The following is a 19,285-nucleotide window of genomic DNA, read 5'->3' as shown; positions in this document are numbered from 1 at the left end:
CTGTCTCAGCACTGAAGATTTTTCCCTCAGATAGTGAGGTACACAGTGTGATTCACAGGCAGGAAATCAGCAGCTTTGTCCCTCTTGCTGTGTGCTCTATGCCTGCTCCATGGAATAGCTGCTTGTTTTGATCTCTCCTTTGCCCATTAACTTCAAAACTTCCACACCACTGTATAGGAAGTGCCCCTGGGCACTGGTGAGGATGCTTCATTTGTGACAGGAGAATGCAAGAATATTCTCTCTACTCTGTAAATCATGTGCACATAGGCTGCCATCTGTGTGTGCTGGAGGTTGATGGGTGTGTTGGCCAGGCCCTGGGACAGCCTGCCTGTCCTAGTGACTGCCATGCCCAGAGTGTGGTGTCCATGACAGCATCTGAGGAACATTTCCACTGCTGGGAGTTGGCCTGGGACACTTTGTGTGGCAGATGTCTAATGCAGTGGGGGAGGTGATGATTGCAAAGGGCTGCTGCTCTTGGGGAGCTGCTGTGTGACAGAGCAGTAAAGCTGGATGTAGGAGAAATCAGGCCTTGTGTGGAGGAAAACATGGGGAACATATGTCCCCCATCCTGTTCTAGTTTGTTGCACTGTCTGTCCACAACTTTAGGAGGGTGTTTAAATGCCTGCTCAGAGGACACATTCTTTGTGTTGGAGTGGCTGTTGAAGAGAACAGGGACCCTTCCCAGATACCTTTTCCTTTCTGCCATGTTTAAAGATCTCACCAGTTCCCCTCCATTTAGGTCTGGCTGTTCATCTCCCTGTGGATGACAGCTTTCCCTGCCATCACTGCAGTGATGGTCATGCAGGCCAAGGCCATTGGTGGGATTGCAGAAGCAGCTCAGGGTGAGGGTGGCCTGTGGGATCACATCCCACCTTTGCTCTGGCAGGGTTCACTGCCTAAATGACTTTGGTGAGGCCTCTTCTTCCCTGTCTCCTGTTTTGGGAGAGAGCTTTTGTCTCAGATGCATGGTGGGATTTGGAAGGGAGCTGGTGTGCAGATCAATAAATGCCAGCACAGGCTGCTGCTGTGTGTGTGTCTCAGCTGACCAGAAATCCCTGTGTCCTTTCAGCTAACAAAGGCTGTTTTCCACAGAGCTGAGCAACTACAAAAGAGCAAGTCTTCAGCCCTGAAATGCCCTGGAGATTTGTGTGCTCATAACAGAGAACCCTGAAATCACTGACCTGCTAAATTCTACAAATATGTTACATAGAAAGAGTATAAAAAAACAAATAAAATCTTCCACATTTTTGGCAATTTTTTTCCTTCTCACTGCCATGGGCATTTTTATGCACAGCAATTGTATATTCTGTAAATATATTTTATACTTTAGTAAATAAAATATTCTTTGATGGCAGTTAAATATTAATTGCATCTTGATTCTTGTAGAGAAACCTAGACAGTAGGAAGGTTAAAAAAAATCAATTGGAATGTTTTTAATCAATGTACAAATGCTGCATTCTGTTATATCATAAAAAGCACATGCAAAAGCTCTTCTGATTTCTGTAAATCCCCTTTGCAATTTATAAAGAAACTTGATGAATTGCCAGAATAACCCCTTTATTTTCAGTGATTTCTGTCCTATCGTGGATTTCAAACAGTATTGAATCAAAGAGAAGTCATATGACAGTCTGGTAAGGTTTTGGATTGATAAAAATTGTTAAAGGTTTTGATTTTGGTTTAGTTCTATTTTTGAAGTAAACACCATTTCTCTATTAAGAAACCGTAATAATGCAACAACAAAATCTGATTACAGCCTGAAGGTTGGCTGTTCTCCCAGGTGCTTTTATATCAAATTTTGTTTACCTCAGAATTTGTAGTTTATCCTGGGTTTCTGATTTGTTGTTGCACTGTCATTATTTAACCTAAGTTTGTCTGTCTAATGGCAAGGTCTGTGAGGTTGGGTGAGGATTTCTGTTTCATAAATTCCTTTATTTAAAAACTCTGGGAACATGAAGAGTCGTGTCTGCATCCTCCTGTTGATAAAAGCAGAGAATTTTCTCTGCTGGCCAAATTGCACTGTATTGTTAAGCCATGTCTTATTGTAAATATGCAACTTCCCACTACTGGGAATTCTGACTCACCAAATACTGAGCCTCAGTGATGAAGACAATCAAGGAGACTGGGACTGTTTTGGCTGTAAAAATGTTTATTAAATCTCTCCGTTACATGATGGCAGTGAAGGAAGGAAGGCTGGAAATTGGTCCATGTCACAAGTTTCCAGGAATGGGCAGCAATTTTAATAGCTCCCATTGCTCATACTTTCTTTTCCTATGGAATATTTTATTTGTCTATTTTTACAGCCAGATGCAAGAGCTGCTTCTTTCCTGCCAGTCTGCAAGTTTTTTATCTCTGAAACATAAACCCATGAGGTTTTAGTGTAGGAGAACCTCCTGTAAATGTAGGAGTGAAGTCCTGACCAGAGCAGTGCTGGGTGTGCAGTGTTGAACTGACTGGCACACATGGCTGGGGGCTTCTGTGCACCTCAGGCATGAGAAACTATTCCTGAGTACACTGTGAAACTGCAATTACTGGGGGAGCTGGAGGAGGACAGAATGGACATCACATGATGGAGGAAATGTGAGGCTTAGTTCAGCTGTGGCCATAAGCCCCTCTCATTGTGAGCACCCTGGGCTTTTCTTTGGGTTGTTACCTTGCAGTCCATCTTTGGTCCTTGGCTGGCCCTTTGAATTTTGCACTTCATGTGGCAGACACATCCCCATGTTTGGAGTGCAGCAGCCTTTTGTTTGGTGTTGAGACTGCACCATTGGGTACATTTGTCAGCAGGACCAGCCTGGACCTGGGAACTGTTGAGTGAGTGAAGTGACACCTCACTCTGTGATCCAGCTCCTCCCACTGGTGCCTCCTAGAAATGCCATTTCCTTTGCTGTTTTCTTTTTCTGCATGATCAGCTCAAGCTAAATATTTCCTTCTCCCTCACAGCAGTGCTGGAAAATCAGGGAGGATGTGACCTTAGCTCACTCATTCTGTGGAGCAGCACCATTCCCTGCTGCCTTGCAGAACAATTACTCTTATCTTAATTATCTGGGATGTCTCATAGCAGTGCCCATGGCTATTTCAGGCATTAAGTTGTTTTCCATGTAAACCAGATTGTCCCATGCTGTACCTCCCAAGTGTTAACTTGGAAACCTTTTACTCACTCGAGCTTGTTTAAACAGTTTGCTGAAGCAGAACATTGTCCCAGCAATGAAAATAGGGGGGAAATGAAGAAGGCAATGGGTCATGCCTAAAGGGTGATGGTGGGAAAGATTAACCTGTCAGTGGGGAGCTGTGAGAAGAATGGGGTTATGGCAGGACTGGGAGTTCCCAGCAGCAGTGAGGCTCTGACAACATGTATGTCACATTAGTTACAGTTCAAAATTGATGGAGTGTAAAGTTGCCTGGGAAATTTAAAAAAGGGAAGAAGTAGTGTGAATGTACTGTATATATAAAACACTAACCTTAATGTTGCACAGTCCATGCTCTTTCATTTCCACTGAGGCTTCTTTGTTTTTCCCTCCTTCTGCATGTTTTCTCTTCTCTCTGGGGAAAAAGAAACCATGATCAAACTCTCTGTGGTGGTTTCCTAGGGCAGAGCATAGACACCCTTCCTAGTGCCTGGCTTGCACTTGCCAGAGCAGCATCCCCAGTTTGCCTTTTTCCAGTTCTCAGCACACTGCTGTGCACTCAGCCTTTCCTGACTGCTGTTCCCTGTCTGAATTCAGTGCTGAGCTGCTACAAGGGCCAGAGACCTGCACTCAGAAACCCCTGTGGTGCTGAGCTGCTTTGTTCTGTTGTGTTTTGGGCAGGATACAGAGAGGTGTTGGCTTGATTCATTAGTGACTTTGGGGCTGTAGCTTGCCACTGCAAATAGCAAAGGTCACAAGGGACTGGAGGGAGCAGCAAACAGACAGAGTGGTTGGTTTGTATTTTCCTGTTCAGCATGAGCTTTTGGTGAGGGCTGTGCAAAGAAGGCCATGCAGTGCAGTCTGTGAAGGTTTTAGCAGGTCTGTCCTATTTGCACAGAGCATGGAAACAACACAGTGGCTCTGCTTCAATGGAGATGGGACAGGTCACTCAAACCAAGCAACAGTTTGGAGGAACTGTGCAGAGGAGCAGTAAATTCCACTGTCAAATGCAGAGGCAGCAGCTGCACAGTGCCTCCCCTGCCTGAGCTGGCACGGCTTGCTCAGAGCTGCCTCCCTTTGCCATGCTGGCTGTGGATTGCATTCTTCTACTCAGTGTTCCTTCTTTCAGGTCACTGATCTCCAAATCAGGCCAGAAGACAGCATGGCCCCATTTGTCCTCTGTGCTGGGGGAGCATCACTCTTGCTAGCTCATTGTCCTCAGTGTGCTCTCTCCCTGCCTGCTCCAGCTGTCCTTTCCCTCTGTTGCTCTTGCTGGTCTCAGAAGGTCAGTCATCTCTTGGGACCACGACTGAAGCTTGATTGAAGTCCCAGTGACAGTTCTTGGTTTCCTGTTGACTCTGTTATGTCCTGCTGTGACTTATCAGACTGTTAGACCTGATCTTCCTGTCTCACTCAATGTTGCTGAGAGTTTATTCAAGCTTTGCTCTTTTTATAGCTTCCATCATTTTGCTTTGTTATTTAAAAAGCACCTTGGAGGAGTTTGGGTTTTTTCCCCCTTAATTACTGTTGCCATTGCCAGTGATTTATGCAGGGTTGGCTGGGTCAGCCAGCCCTGGTGCCTGCTGTCCCTGGCTGTCCCCATTCAGTACAAGGCATTTTCCAGCAGGAGTCAGCAGTAGGAGGGAGTGCAGGGGTCCTGCCAGCTCTGCAGGAGAGTTCAGAAACAAGGGAGCAAGAGGCAGCAGCAGGTACGTGGAGGTTTACTCATAGTCCTGGCTCAGCCCCAGCAGTAACCCAGCAAGGAAAAGTCTTTGTGAGTTCTCAGTTCCAGCACTCTGCTTCTCCTTGTTCTTTGTAGCAGTGTCAAAGTTACTTTTGAGAGAAAGGAGGATGCTTTCATTTTTAACAGCTATTTACTTGATTTTGTTTTGTGCCATGGCAGGAATTCCCTGGTCATTACTGAGACATACCCAGTAATACCTGTTAGCTTAAATAAACCATAACTGGATTCTGCTGGACTCTTCCTTTGAAGTTTTTGGCAAATATTCAAACCCTCTTTCCCTTTTAGTCTTAAACTATAAATAATATAACTCCCTGCTATAAATAATACACTCAGTGACTCCATTCTAAAAGCATATGGAAAACTGGTTCCCAGCAAGAAGATTTGTTGTGACTGTGTCCATCAGCAGGGCCATTTTGGCAGCTTAACCAGATGACTCCTCAGAGCTGGAGATCAAGCTTTCAGGAATACTTAGCATGGTTGCTCCTCATAGGAAACCAGACACTTCAGAAATGGTTTCCTCTTGATTCTGGGAAAGAATTCAGTTGTTGAAAGAAATCAAGCTTCCAGCACGGAAGTTCAGGGTAGAACAGCCTAGAAACTGGCCAGCTCGTAGGGCCCTTGGCCAGCCCCGCGGGCGGGGCGGATCTGTTCCGCCGGAGTTAAAAGCAAACCCCCTTGGCGAGCAGTGCTGGGTTTGGGGTCGCTGAGGCACTGAAGCCAAGCACTGCTGCCCATCCTTTGCACAATCCCAAAATGTGGGAGCTGCTGGTTACTGACAATTCCTTACAAGGGCTCTTCAGGAATTTCTGCCAGCGTTGCACCTACAGGAGCCGGTCCAATTCGACAGGGAAGCATGTGTGTGCTGGCAGCATGCCGCTGTGGGCTCACGTCCGTAACAGAGCGCGCAGGGATAAGGTTGGCCTCGCTTGTTCTGTTGCTGCTTGGGGTCCCTGCAGTGGGAGGAAGCAGGGAGGAGCTTTGCTCTCTGCTGCTTGCCTTTCTTTGGGGACTGGGGAAGGGTTAGGTGGGGGCTCGTCTCAGTAGCTGTCAGCAGCACTGGGCTGCTCTGTTGATGATCTGAGTGCGACCATGACCATGTCTAAGCTCTCCCAGAATTTCCTGTAGCTGCCATTGTTCCAGCATTTCCCTCCCCTGCCAGAGCTCTCTGGCCCTGCACAGAGCTCTGTGAGAGGGGGGAGCTGTGCTGCAAAGCAGCTCTGGTTATGACTGCCTGTTTGCTGACAGCAGTAAACTCAAAACAGAGTTTGCTGCAGTTGCCTCCTCCTGGTCTTACCGTGCCTCTGTGTTCAAGAGCAAAGTGTTACAAAGCTGTCTCAGGAGACACTGAATTCTTGCTTTGGCTGGCTCTAATGGCTGATCAAGCCCCCAGGCAGAGAGCTCCTCCTCTCTCTTGCCAGTCTCCCTGGTGTGCCACTCCTCAGGCCTTCAGATGTGTTTGGGCTCTCCCAAGGCAGTAGTGGAATTGCTGGGTGACATTCTAGCACTTAAGTCAGGTGCTCCCCAGCCTCACAACTGTCCACTCAAGATATTAAGCAAAGCTGAAAAGGAGAGATTGGAACTTGTTTCTGTTTAATGAGTGCTTGCAATAGCAGGGTCTGATGTTCTTCCTGCCTCTGTGCTCAAATAGAAATGAAAAGGAATAGGCTGTTTGAAGCACAGCTTTCCATGATTTCTCAGCAGATTCAAATACTGGTTGTGCTCCCTGAGGTTGCCTTTATTGTTGAGCAGACACTGCTCTCATTTTGCTGGGTTTTCCATGGGTATGAACCCTCATCAGCCCTGTTTAGAGAACTGCACAATATCCAAAACCTGCTTTCCCTGAAACCAGGGAAACTTTGGAGTGTTCCATAGGTTTTCTTATGGAAAAGAAATAACAAGGTAAAAGTGATTGTGCTCTGCTCACATGCAGAAGCCTTCCAGGCTAGCTGGTTTCTCTGAAGTCTGTTCCTAGCTCATGGGTAACTTCTGTTTTCCAGCTGGACCCGCAGGCACTGCAGGACAAAGATTGGCAGCGCACAGTCATCTCAATGAATGGGGTAAGTGTGGCAAACAGAAATTAGCTCTGCTTCTGTACCTCCTGTGGGCTTTATTTCATTGCTCTTCATTGCAGCATGAAAAACAAAAGAAAATAAAAGAAATAGTTAAAAAAGTAACAGCTGTTCTCTGTGGTTCAGGTGGAAGTGAAGCTGTCAGTGAAGTTCACCAGTCGGGAGTTCAGCCTGAAGAGGATGCCGTCCCGCAAGCAGACGGGCGTGTTTGGGGTCAAGATTGCTATTGTCACCAAGTGAGCTGATGGGTCATGTTTCTCCCCATTGTGTTTCAGGAAGACAGCTGGCCAGTGGGGTGCACCTGCCTGTGTCCCCTTGAGGGGTTTGGCAGTCCGGCCTGCTCCACTAGTGTAGGAGTGTACATGTGGCTGCAGACTGGAGATGCTTTAAAATCTCTGAGATTTCTTTTTTTGCAGAGATAAAAAACAGTGTGCAGAGAGGCTGTTTACTGACAGCCTATCACTCCTCTGAATTCCGGAAATCCCCCTTGCACTTGCCTTCTCTGTAGTTAGCTGACATGGTCACAAATTTCCAGAGCCACTGAACAGTGATGTTTCCTTTCCATAATCAAAAATGTTCAAGGTCTTTGGATCCCATTGTATTATTTTAACCCCTGATCTTTTGTCATGAATCATTTGCCAGCAGAAGCCTGTTTGTTCTGTTGTATGGTTTGGGAAGTGTGGTATTTCCTCCCCATGGAATTGCATCAGTTTGAAAGCAACAGAGTTGCTATGTATCCAAGGGCTGTTTGGGACTCCTCTAATTACCTGGGGAGTGTCACAGGCTCCAGGGGCAGTGGGACCTGGCCAAGAGCTCAAGTGCTCAGGGAAGCTGCAGAACAGCCAGAGCAAGGCTGAAACAGAAAAGGAGTTTTTAAAGGAGTTTTTCAGCTCAGTCCTGACTGCCTGCTCAGACTTCCTACAGCTCCATTTTCCAGAAGAGGTTTGCCCAGGGAAATGTCAGGGTGCTTGGAGCCATCCTGGCTGGCTGGGGAACAGGCACGGAGGGGCTGGGCTGAACTGAGCTCTGCTGTCTGGCTCCCTTCAGGAGGGAGAGGTCGAAGGTGCCGTACATCGTGCGGCAGTGCGTGGAGGAGATCGAGCGGCGCGGGATGGAGGAGGTGGGCATCTACCGCGTCTCTGGAGTCGCAACCGACATCCAGGCTTTGAAAGCTGCCTTTGATGTCAGTAAGTATCCGTGTCTGATTTCCCCTTTGCTCTCTGAGAACCTGCCTGAGCTCCCTGTCAGGTGGCTGTGCTGCTATTTTTAATCTTATGTTGCCCAAGAAGCACTAAGTGGAGATTCTCACTCAAGGAAAATATTTTTAACCCTGTCTGCATATTTTATTTACTGATATAATGCAAGACATAAAACAGGATGGATCCTTGTACCAAACTGTGCTTTTTTATTCTTCCCAGCAGAGATGAAATGATGGCTTTACCTACCTTCCCAAATCTTTGTAAATGGCAGACACCTCTCTGGGGGAAAACATCAGCAATCAGAAGTCATAATTTCTTAACTATTGTGAGGTGTCTAAATTAATAGAAGTCCTTAAAATAAAGAATGTTTTGTGAAAGCCAATGTTCCTTAGAACTAGGAGGGGTATTTATGAAACTGGGGTTGGGTGGTCAGGACTTCTCTCCCTAACTCTAGTCCCATCTGGACTGATGTGCACAGGCTTAGAAAATTAGATCACTTTGAGCAACCTTTGCAAAGCTCTCTTTGATCTTGAGCAGAAAAAGGCTCCTTTCTGGTGCTACATTTCAAAGAGTGGCCTGTATGTCCCAAAAGGCACCTGAGATCAGGCGGGTGACATGCTTCCAAATTGCTGAGGTACAAAAAGTGAAATTTTTTCCTACTTCCAGCTTCCATGTGTTGGTCCAAGAACTGTTCAAGCCACACTCCAACAGTCACAAGATCTGTGCCAGACACCCAAATTCACCCTCCCTGCACTTTTCCTTCAGTTTCAAGTGAAATTTCCTTCGTGCTTTTTTTTTCAATCACCCTAAGATATTAAAAACCACTGATGAGTCACTGCTAGTGCAAGTAAGGGTCTTTCACAGTTTGAAAAACAACTTTTTTCATTTCTGTGAAATACTGACTTACACTGCTTATGAAACCAATGCTGATTGGTGTTTAGTTGAGGGAGAGGGGCTGGTTTTGTTGTTCTTAATAGTAACAAAATGGAAATATAAACCCTGAATTGCCTTAGCTACACTGAGTGAGGAGTTAGAGACTCTCAGAAACTCTTAGTCTAAGCTGTTAGAGGCAGGGAATTGGAATAACAACTGCTGTCAGTAGTAAAAGTTGAAATGCATATAAATACAGTCAAGTAGGCCTTGTTCAGATCAGGCCAGGTATGCTGGCACAGCACAGCTAGCCCTGGGAGGGTGAGGTTCCCTGGCTTGATGTAAAGCAATGAAGTGTTTGCAGTCATTTGTACAGTGCTTCTCAGCTGGAAGGTTGCTCATTTAATCCAGAGAAATGTAAACAGGAAAACTCCCAGCTATTTGGGCAGAGACGAAAGATAAACAGACCCAAAGCGAGGGAAAGAGTAAATGCAAGGCCAGCAGTTCCTTTACCCTTCCTCTACTCTCCCCTCTTGCAGATAACAAGGATGTGTCAGTGATGATGAGTGAGATGGACGTTAATGCCATTGCAGGCACCCTCAAGCTGTACTTCCGGGAGCTGCCAGAGCCCCTCTTCACAGATGAGCTGTACCCCAACTTTGCTGAAGGCATCGGTAGGTGCAGCACAAAGAGCCCCTGGTAATGGACACTCTTCCGTAGGATGCTGCTCTTAAAGCATCATAAAACCTGGACTTAGAGTGTTGGACAAAAGCTGGAACAGGCTGTGAGGGGAGTGCAATGGAGCTCAGAACGACAGTGCCTTCCCACGTGGTGCAGTTTGGGCACCTGCCATGCTGTTCTGCAAGCTGCAGAAGGACAGGTTCAGGACAGAATGCCAGCCTGCCTGCTGGGGCCCTGCACACTCACTGCCCAGGCAGGCTTCAGGGAAGGCCCCTTTGGAGGGGAGGGGGATATGTACCTCATCTTATCTTGATGCAGAGAAAAACATCAATGATTGAAAGCCTCAAAGCATTTGAACTGCTTTGAAAAAGAGAGAAAAGGATTCTTAATGCATTTGTGAAATAAAGGAACGAGATGTTGTGGGGTATTGATGTGCAACTCTGACCTTCCGGCCTATAATGATGTAGTCACAGTCCTTTTGGGACCATCCTTATTGGCTGTTCTGGGACATGGCTCAGTCAGTCAGATTGGCACTCGCTGCCTGTGGTGATGTCTTGTTCTCTGTCTTGTAGCACTTTCAGATCCTGTTGCAAAGGAGAGCTGTATGTTGAATCTGTTGCTATCACTTCCAGAACCCAACCTTGTGACATTCCTTTTCCTTCTGGACCATTTAAAAAGGTAATATGTGGTTCCTTCAGAAATGCATTTAATGTGTAAAGCATTGGCTATTTTGAAAAGTGAAGCCTTTTCTTTAAATACCTGCTGAATCACAGAAATGAGGAAGTATTTGCTGATCTGCTGGGAATGTTCATCAGATAACTATTGTCTCATACTCAGTTAGTGAGGTAGTAAATCCTGAATTCCATTTCCACTCATACTGAAAAAGGATTAGGACTGGAGGAAAAGAGTAACAAAAGAGTCAGGGCTTATCTATCGCAAATGCAAATTTCTGCTGCAATGTCACTGAGACTGCACCTGCATCTGGATACACAGACCAGGAAAGGTTTTTGTACAAACCATGAAGATTTACCTATATTTAAGGTCTAGGGAACCTTGTCTCAGAAGGTGTCTGAAATCCAGCATGATCTATTTTTTAAATTCCAGCACTTTGCCTAACTGCAGTTGTCAGTTCCTTTTGTAGTCAAGTTTTCTGATTTTGTATATGGCTTTGTAATATGGTTGTACCTGTTGAAAAGTATTGCCATGCATTTGACATTAATGCAGTAAGCTGGCTTAATGCTTGCCCAATGTGTTGATTTGCATAAGTGTGTTGCACATACCAGAGACTGTCCCCGGAGACATGAAAGATCATTTTGTGATTGAGAGTCTGGATTAAAATCCAGGAAATCTGGGCTTTAGTTGTGTTTCTGCTGCAGACTTTTCTGCCCTTGGGCAAATTTTTTAAACTTTGTGCCTCAGTTTCTCATTTATAAAACTCAGATATTTATGAAGGTCTGCCTTGTGCATTGTTTCTTCTCCCAGGGTTGCTGAGAGGGAAAGTGTCAACAAGATGTCCCTGCATAATCTTGCCACTGTCTTTGGACCAACACTGCTCAGACCTTCGGAGAAGGACAGTAAAATCCCTGCTAACCCAACCCAGCCCATCACCATGACTGACAGCTGGTCACTAGAAGTCATGTCCCAGGTAAAATCCTGAATGTGCCATTCCAACTTGTGAAGACACTTTCTGGGAAAGCACAGTCCTGCGGCAGGCCTGGCTCAGTGACCCCGCTGGGTTTTCATGGTCATTTTTTTGGTGAACATAAAACGACTTTTGCCCTCACACAGACATTTTAGACTGTCTGTAGAACAGTGTTCCTTCAGGCAGGTCAACGTGCACCTGTAAAAATATGGTTTTTCATGAAGGAATGTCTGTGTGTGTGCTCCTGCATGGAAAGAGTTTCTGGGGAGCTATGTCCCAGCACCATGCTGCTGGCCTGGGATAAAAGAATTGGCAGTGTTTCCACAATACTCCTCAGCACTTAAACCATCTTCACTGATGCACAACAAAATTCTTTGGCCACTGCTGCCTTTGAAGGCAGAGGATTGGAGCACGGAGCCTGTAGAGTCTGTGTCACTGAGTCAGACTGGTTTGTATTTCTCCATTGAATAATGGCAAATTCTAGACTTAACTTTTTCAGTGCTGGAACCTCCAGCATGATTTTTCCGCCTGGAATCTAAAAAAAGCATCTCTGAAGCATGTCAAGTTCTACTTTTTCTACTGCTGTTCTACAGCATATTAAATACACAGCTGCTAGATGTCCCAGAGAGAGCTGTGTCACCAGCTCTCAAATAGCCAGGATGAGAATTAATTTTTACAGGGATTTAGTATTACTTTGTCATTTCTCTTTCCAGGTTCAAGTTCTTCTGTACTTCCTGCAACTAGAGACTATCCCTACCCCAGACAGCAAGAGGCAAAGCATTCTCTTTTCTACAGAGGTGTAGGTGCCTGCGGTACCAACAGGACACAAACTGCTTTTGGCATAACTCTGTCACCCTGGGAAGAAGATGACTGGTGTTTCCTCAGACTGGCCTGTTCCTGTGCTGGGGAATTCTGGCCCTCAGTGCTTCTGCAGTTTGTTACAAGCTGGAGAGAATGGAGAAAAACCTCCTTGTGCTGGTAGAACCAGAACTGACCAGAGATGGAGCTGTGCGGAATCTCCACTAGAAGGAGCAATAGACACTTGGACAAATGCACCACAGAATGTGGTGATTATTCTTGTTAGGAATGTGACAGAAGGTATTCCTCATTTTATGGATTTAATTTATCATAAAGAAACTTCAAGATTTCTACTGGACCACTTGATAGGACACCCCTTTTTGGGAGAGGGGACGTAAAGGATATATCACAACTGTGTCTTTAATAACTGCTGTTTTTCAAGTACTGTTTGAGGCCACAAAAATAGCATTGCTTTGCAAGAGGAAGGAGAAGAGAAGGGTCTGGGATCTAAAATTCTCTCCACAGAAATTCAAGTCTTGATTTGAATATGGTTCTAAAGAAATCAAAGAGTTTAATGTACAGCTAGAACTGTTGTCTGGTTGGGGGCTGGGCTTTTTATTTTGTTTGTATGGTTTTTTGGCTCACCCAGCCCTTCCCATAGAAATGTTTGTACACCCCAGGGAAGGAGATGCCCTGCTCTTGCCTATGTTGCACTTCTGATGGGTTTTGTTGGGTTGAGGCAGACTCAACAAAATTAAATAAATAAATACAGTAAATGAAAGAGAGGCAGGGAGAATAACAGTTAGTGATTCTGTTGTTCATTTGCTTATAAAAGCAGGGGCACTATTATCCAGGAAGGATTGCTAAATTCCTTATACCCCACCAAACTTAATGAAAATTAATTGGGAACACTATTGATATCCAACACTCCAAAGAAAACACATTATCTCTGCAAAAGTAATTAAAGAATTTGTGGATTAAAAAAAAAAAAAAAATCAACAGCTCTCAGTTTGGCTGGCTGCTTACTCCAGACTTTTATCAGAACACCTTTTTCTTTTGACACTTGAATTTTTGGAGGCTTTGTACATTGTTTCTACAAGAGTCTTTTTCTGATAGATACAAACACTCTGAAAAAATGCCAGAATGTACTTTATGGACAATCTAGCAAGTAGCATGCATTGTGGATTCTCCAGAAATTCCAACTCTGTTTTAATTAAGAGCAGTGGAGAAATTTCTGTGGAACTCCATCTAGCAGTACAAAAGATCTGCCCAAACACCAATTTTGAATTTCCCTCCCTAAATCAGTTGAAGCTACAGAGGTGGAAAAGTCAGCAGGATTTGTCCAGGGAATTGAAACTGCAGAATCTAATTGCTGGTATGCAGAGCCAGTATTCTGGCTCTGAAGCAGGTGTGCCAAACATCCTGGGGGTGGGAGCGATGTCATTGTCCTAAACTCTTCCAGCCCCTGCCACTCCTACCCAGCTATGCAGCACCCATTTAGTGGCATCTGTCCATCATCATCCTGGCAAGAAGTACAGCTGGAAGATAAGGGAAGGGATAGGCACAAAAAGGGGAGGGAGGGACAGATGTTGAAAGATTGGTAGGGTCAGGTTGTCAACATCATTTGCAGAGAAAAATGACACAGAAAGCAACTCCGCTTGTGCTGAATTGCACATTTTCTGATGGGTGATCTGCAAACTCTCAATTAAAAAAAAAAATAGCAAAGGAGTGTTTCAAGCAAATAGAATAAAATTAAAGGGAAATGATTTTGTAGTCACTGTAATTCTGACTGCTGCAGAATATTAGAAATTATTGTACTGTGAAGTTGCGAAATCAGAGAGGAACAAATATAAATTTCAATTTTGTGAGTATATCAATATTTTGCATGCTTTGTAAGGATTCTTATAGGAATTTAATATTGCTTAGTATCCCTCCCTCCTTAGGTCTGGGAGCAAACCTCTTTGTAATGTAATGTACAACTAGAAATTCCTTCTCTCTTGTATGTATTTCCACGACATTCCAACTTCTGAACCCGCAAAAAAGAAAAAACTGTCTGTAGTAGGAAGTGCTTTTTGGGGGAGGGAGGGAATGAAGGCAAGGAAACTTGAAGGCTTAAGATTTTGATTTTTAAATTTTTATATTCATTTTTTGCCTGTTTGAAGGTAAAAATTGGTCACGATCCTGCAAAACCATTGACTTGAGCCATGTGGTGCAGAGCAGTAAAGCATTCTCTGTGCTTGTTTCTCTGTATTTGTTCTCCCTTTTCCCCAGCAGCTCTCCAGCAATCCTTGCATTCCTGCCTGCTCCCACCTGGGGGGATGGACCTGAGGCAGGAGCACTGCTGGTGACTTCATGGAAAAGGGAGAAAAGCCAAGCTACACCTGGTGCTGGGTGATAGCCTTTTCCTTTGGGTGTTTGCAATCTGTGGCTGCTCCTTGCAGTGTTGAAACTGGAAAGTAATACCATAATGACTGTGCCAATTTACTTTTGCCCAACTTTTTAATTTTTATTTATATAGGAAGTTAATTTTAATATTAGATTACAGATCTATAGTATGTAACCATAAGAAAATTGCTTTTGCTTTGGTTACTGTGACAGGTTGTTGCTGTCAGTCTCTCATTACAATGCTCAGTTCTAATGTAATGTTATCTAACATGCAGGCATGTGGATCAGGGAAAAAAAGTTAATTTAACTTAACCCATTAATTATTTCTGTTAAGTATGAATATGTTTTCCCCAAAGCTGGTAATTTTGGGCTGGAAAAGATAGTGGATCATATTGCTGATGATGAAATAATGGACTGATTTGAAATACGAGAATTGATTTCTTGAATTTCCTTTAATTTTGCAATTCATTTTTTTTTCCAATAGTCTTATGTTTTCAGAAATTAAGTATTTCCAAAAAGCTTTTATGTTTTTTTCCCAGGGATGTTGGTTGGGTTTTTTTGTTTGTTTGGAGGGGGTTTTTTGTGTTTTGACTTAATTTTTTTTTTTTTAATAAGCCTTATTGTACTTAGACAAAAAGAGAAATGCAAAACTTGGCTTCAGAAAAGGCCTTCTGATTTCTCCTCTTATACATTCCCTTGAGTTGTGTCAGAAAATTGAACTCTTTAATTTTCTATGTGAAATGGTACAATATAAACAACACAAGAGCAAACTAGCAAGAAGTTACCCTTTATGTGTGCACTGGGAGATTTTGCTCCTTCAGTTTCTGATGTATTGGAGAGACTTTTCTACAAATGTCACTTTCAGGAACAGGAATCTGAAATGTTTAAATTTTCAGCTAAGGAAGTTCAGGTGATTATCATAGTCTGTGTCTCTCCAGTTTAAGGAGGGGAATAAGCATCAGTTTCTTGGCATTTAGAAACTACCTTAAAATTCTTGTGGGTTTTTTTAACACTGAATAGGTTTTTAAGTAAAATTTTTAAAAGTTAAGTAAGTGAAGGGAAAAGTTTTCAAAGGTGGACAAAAAATAACAGTTACTAGCTCAGAGTCAGCTTTGTGTTTGTGTGTGCTTTGTATAGGAGGGAAATGTCAAAAACCAAATTGAAATACATCCATTCAAATGCTGCTGGTGTTCTTTATTCTTGCACATTTTTAACAAGTTGAGGCAGTAGCTGAGCTATTTCAGGCTGTATTTTAATGCTGCTATTTTTCAGTGTATAGCTAAGGGCAGAATCCAGCAGTGGGGTGCCCGTCCTTGCCAGTGCCCACTGCCCGCCTCGGCTCCGGCAGCGCGCGGCCCTCGTGCTGTTGGCCCTGAGCTGGTGGAACCACAGAGGATATTTATGGGAGGTGCAGGATTTTTACAGTTTATTCGTTTTACCTGTTTAAAACTGTTTTATGGTCGTTCCTGTTAGTTTTCTATGAGTTTATTTAAACAAATGGATTGTTCCTTAAGGCAGACCTGGATCTCCAGATTAGTTTGTCACCTGTGTTACACTGGAAGGCATCACGATGTGTTCATTCACCTTAATGTGCCGTTCTTTCAAGTGTCTATAAAATATAAACTGACCAATGTGGTTTTAAAAATGTTCAAAGTCTGATGGCAAAACCCCAACCTTCTCCGATTCCTCACTAGGTAATCCTTTTGTTTCAGTGCTTGGTCACCTACTGGGATAATTTTACCAGATGTGGCATTCTTCTTATGGAAGTTTTAGTATAAAATGGGAAATGTTTTAGGAAAAAAACTTCCCCTTTCTGTTTTTACTTTAATTCAAGATGACAGGGACTTGTAATAACAAAAGACCAATACATTTGTGCAGGAACTTGGGGGGATTTGCTTCTGTTCCTTGAAGATGAAAAATCTGAAAGGGCAATTCCTAGATACAATCAAATTAATCAGATTCTCGTAGATTGTCACTTGTTTATGCCCTCTTAAATTTCTGCTCCAGGGATGTTTTTCTTTGCAGACTTTGCTAACACTATCCTACTGCTAATTAGTGAAAAATAAACATGGTACCATTCCCTCCCTTTAACACAGGGCCTGTACAAAGTGAGATACTGGAGCCTTGGACTAGTATTAGCAATTATCCATTCTGAACTAGGATGAAACAAATGTTCAAGTGTGTTCTGTGAACTTTCTAATTGAATAGAATTAAATGCATGGATTGCCCTTAAAATCAACAGGAGCTACAAAGGAAGCACTTACAGTTAATAGACTGTTCCTTAACAAACATTAGGGAATGAAACCATCACAGATGGCAAAGGGAAGCAAAATTAGGAATTGCTCAAGGTTATGTTGCTTGGGACTAGAATGAAGCTCTCATTTTGAGTTACAGAAGGTGGCTCATGCCCTAGATAACTGAGCAAAGGCTCTGTTGCCAGTAAATAAACATGAACATGGGAATGCCAGGAATTTATCTACAGCAGCCTCACAGTTCTGATGTGCTGCAACCCCTCTTTCTTGCTAGTGAACATTCACAGTTCAGTGCTAAGAAAGCAAAGCTTATCACTTGCTCTCTACCATTTCTCCCTGAGGCAGCAGCTATAGTGCCTGTTTGTTAAAGTAGGTGAAACGACCACAAGAAAGAAAAAAGCTCCTAAACTCCTAGAACCACAAAGTTGGAACTGTTGTTAAAGCTAGAAGTCTGGTTTTGGGCTGGAAGGATAAAATGTCACAACAGCTGTAATGACAGAGGGGTTGGGGCAGTAGGACCAAAGCAAACCTGAGTGTATGTGTTGCCTTGAGTCTCCCTTCCGTGACCATACCATTAGATTTATGCCTCTCGGGTCAAGCAAATGAATAAATGCTCCTTTTGAGAATTGGAAAATTACTAAATTACCTAGTTTGCCTCCACTGTTCATTCTCTTGTGTTACCATCTCACAGTGGCATTGCTGGAGACCTCTGCAAAACATGCAGCAGTTTTTACATCATTTTTTTCCCCCTGCCATGTTTCATCTCACAGTGAGACAGACCCTTCCTTTCCCAACAGAACCACTTCACATCTTTCTGCACTGTAGCAAATAGCACACTGAGAGGTTCAGTTTGTAGCAGAGCTACAGAGCAGATAATTCAAGTATTTCCAGTCTTCTTATGCAGAGTGGACTATGTAGTGCTAAAGTTCTGGGCTCACGCAGGGCTGTATTGTGAGCTAAGTAAAATTCTATCATTTACAGCTGTTCAAGCATATTTGAAATTATTATAATTACAGAGTGCCCAAGCTTAGCAGAAGTGTTTGCTCTACTGCTTTGTCTTAATCACAGTCATGTTCAAATCCTCTTGTCAAAAATGGTTCACCAGAATAGAGAAAGTTTTATTTTGTGCTAGAGCTTTTGCTTGTGTAACTGCTGTGGTCTTTTCCCCTGTGGTAGGATGTTCTGAGAATCTGAGATATTCTACGGATGAGCTTTTTCTCTAATCTGCAGAATGATTTATACCACATGGCATTTTATATCCCTGTGGATGTCCAAAAGGGCAGGCTTGTGTACAAAGCAGCTTCCTGCCTGCAGGGAGGCTCCAGCAGCTTCCTGGAGATGACCCCGGGCGAGGGTCACAGCGGGTCTGGCCCAGCAGTGAGCAGAGGCCTGGCTGCTGCTTGGGCCCTCCCATCTCCCTGGGCCAGCTGGATGAGGCTCAGAAGGCAGCTGTGAGTTCCTTCTTACTGCACCCAACCAAGTCATCAACTGCTGACCTAGAGTAGCTCAAAATTCCTCTATTTTAGTCCCATTTTGGAAGAAACGGGGGCAATGCTAATTTGGGATTATACAAATAGCTGAAAACCAATCTATAGCTAAAACCTATTTCATATATAGTAGATGGTAATGTAAAAGCTGCTATAGCAAAAGGTCCTTTCTCCACAAGAGCCTTTTCAACTCTCTGCCTTCTTTACTGCTTCTTACAGCCTAAAAGAAGTCTTGTCTTGGGTTTCACAGTCACATACAAAACTTGCAGAATCCTGGATTAAATTTAGCTATGCAGGGACCAATGTTTCAGGAGTACTACGAGTGATTACCAAGGTAGCAAAAAGAGGGCAAGGAGTTGTTGTGTTGGGATAACTGAAAAGCATCTCAATGAAATAGTGAATTTAAAATGATCTCACAGCAGGACACTGAAATGTTGTCCTGTCTGTGTCTGTCCAGCAAAAAAACCAAAACAACTCAGCCTTCTCTTGCCTATGTAAGTTCTGTAGTTTGTTCTTATCTCTAGTATTATAAGTGTTTATAATCCATGAAGAATTCCAAGGAAAGGAGTTAAGACTATTTATTTAAATATAAATACAATTAAATTATATAATTAGTCCTAAATTATCAGATGCAGAAGACAAACTTGTTATTGTTTGGATAATTTTGGGTTTCATCAGAGCTAATACTGTTGGCATTATTTTAAACACTACCGTGTTAGGGAGTCAGTTTTTGACATTCTATCCTGCTGTTGGTAGTGCTTCAGTATCTCATAGTGCTCAGTTTTGGGGAAAGAAAACCTAATCCTAATAGTTTAATATGGAAAGGTGTTGAAACCATACTGCTAAACATCTCTCAGTTTAGGTCCAAAGAGAAGGGGAAAGGGAAAAATTGTCATTTGGATTTTTTTTTTTTTAACTTTCTGAGACATGTGTTATGAAAAAGGGATCCAAGAACTGTATTTGGGGGAAAAATGTCTTAAGGCATTTGTAGCCTTTCTTTGTACACAATGTTAAATAAAATCTCCTGTATCTA

General features: G+C 43.4%; 1 protein-coding gene across 1 annotated transcript in view; it reads left to right on the top strand.

The window, feature by feature from the left end:
• BCR (BCR activator of RhoGEF and GTPase) overlaps positions 1 to 19,285 on the top strand; it is a 100,453-nt gene extending 81,168 nt beyond the window's left edge. The window contains exons 17-23 of the mRNA XM_059863497.1: positions 6,867 to 6,926; positions 7,065 to 7,174; positions 7,986 to 8,125; positions 9,547 to 9,681; positions 10,261 to 10,366; positions 11,171 to 11,333; positions 12,044 to 19,285. Of these exons, the coding sequence (XP_059719480.1) occupies positions 6,867 to 6,926; positions 7,065 to 7,174; positions 7,986 to 8,125; positions 9,547 to 9,681; positions 10,261 to 10,366; positions 11,171 to 11,333; positions 12,044 to 12,133 (804 nt within the window). The 3' untranslated portion in view covers positions 12,134 to 19,285. The remainder of the gene's footprint in view (positions 1 to 6,866; positions 6,927 to 7,064; positions 7,175 to 7,985; positions 8,126 to 9,546; positions 9,682 to 10,260; positions 10,367 to 11,170; positions 11,334 to 12,043) is intronic.

This window comes from Haemorhous mexicanus, chromosome 19 (genome assembly GCF_027477595.1).
Source record: "Haemorhous mexicanus isolate bHaeMex1 chromosome 19, bHaeMex1.pri, whole genome shotgun sequence".
Lineage (NCBI taxonomy): Eukaryota > Metazoa > Chordata > Aves > Passeriformes > Fringillidae > Haemorhous > Haemorhous mexicanus.
Note: the sequence above shows the minus strand (reverse complement) of the source record. Positions and strands in the feature narration are given on the sequence as shown.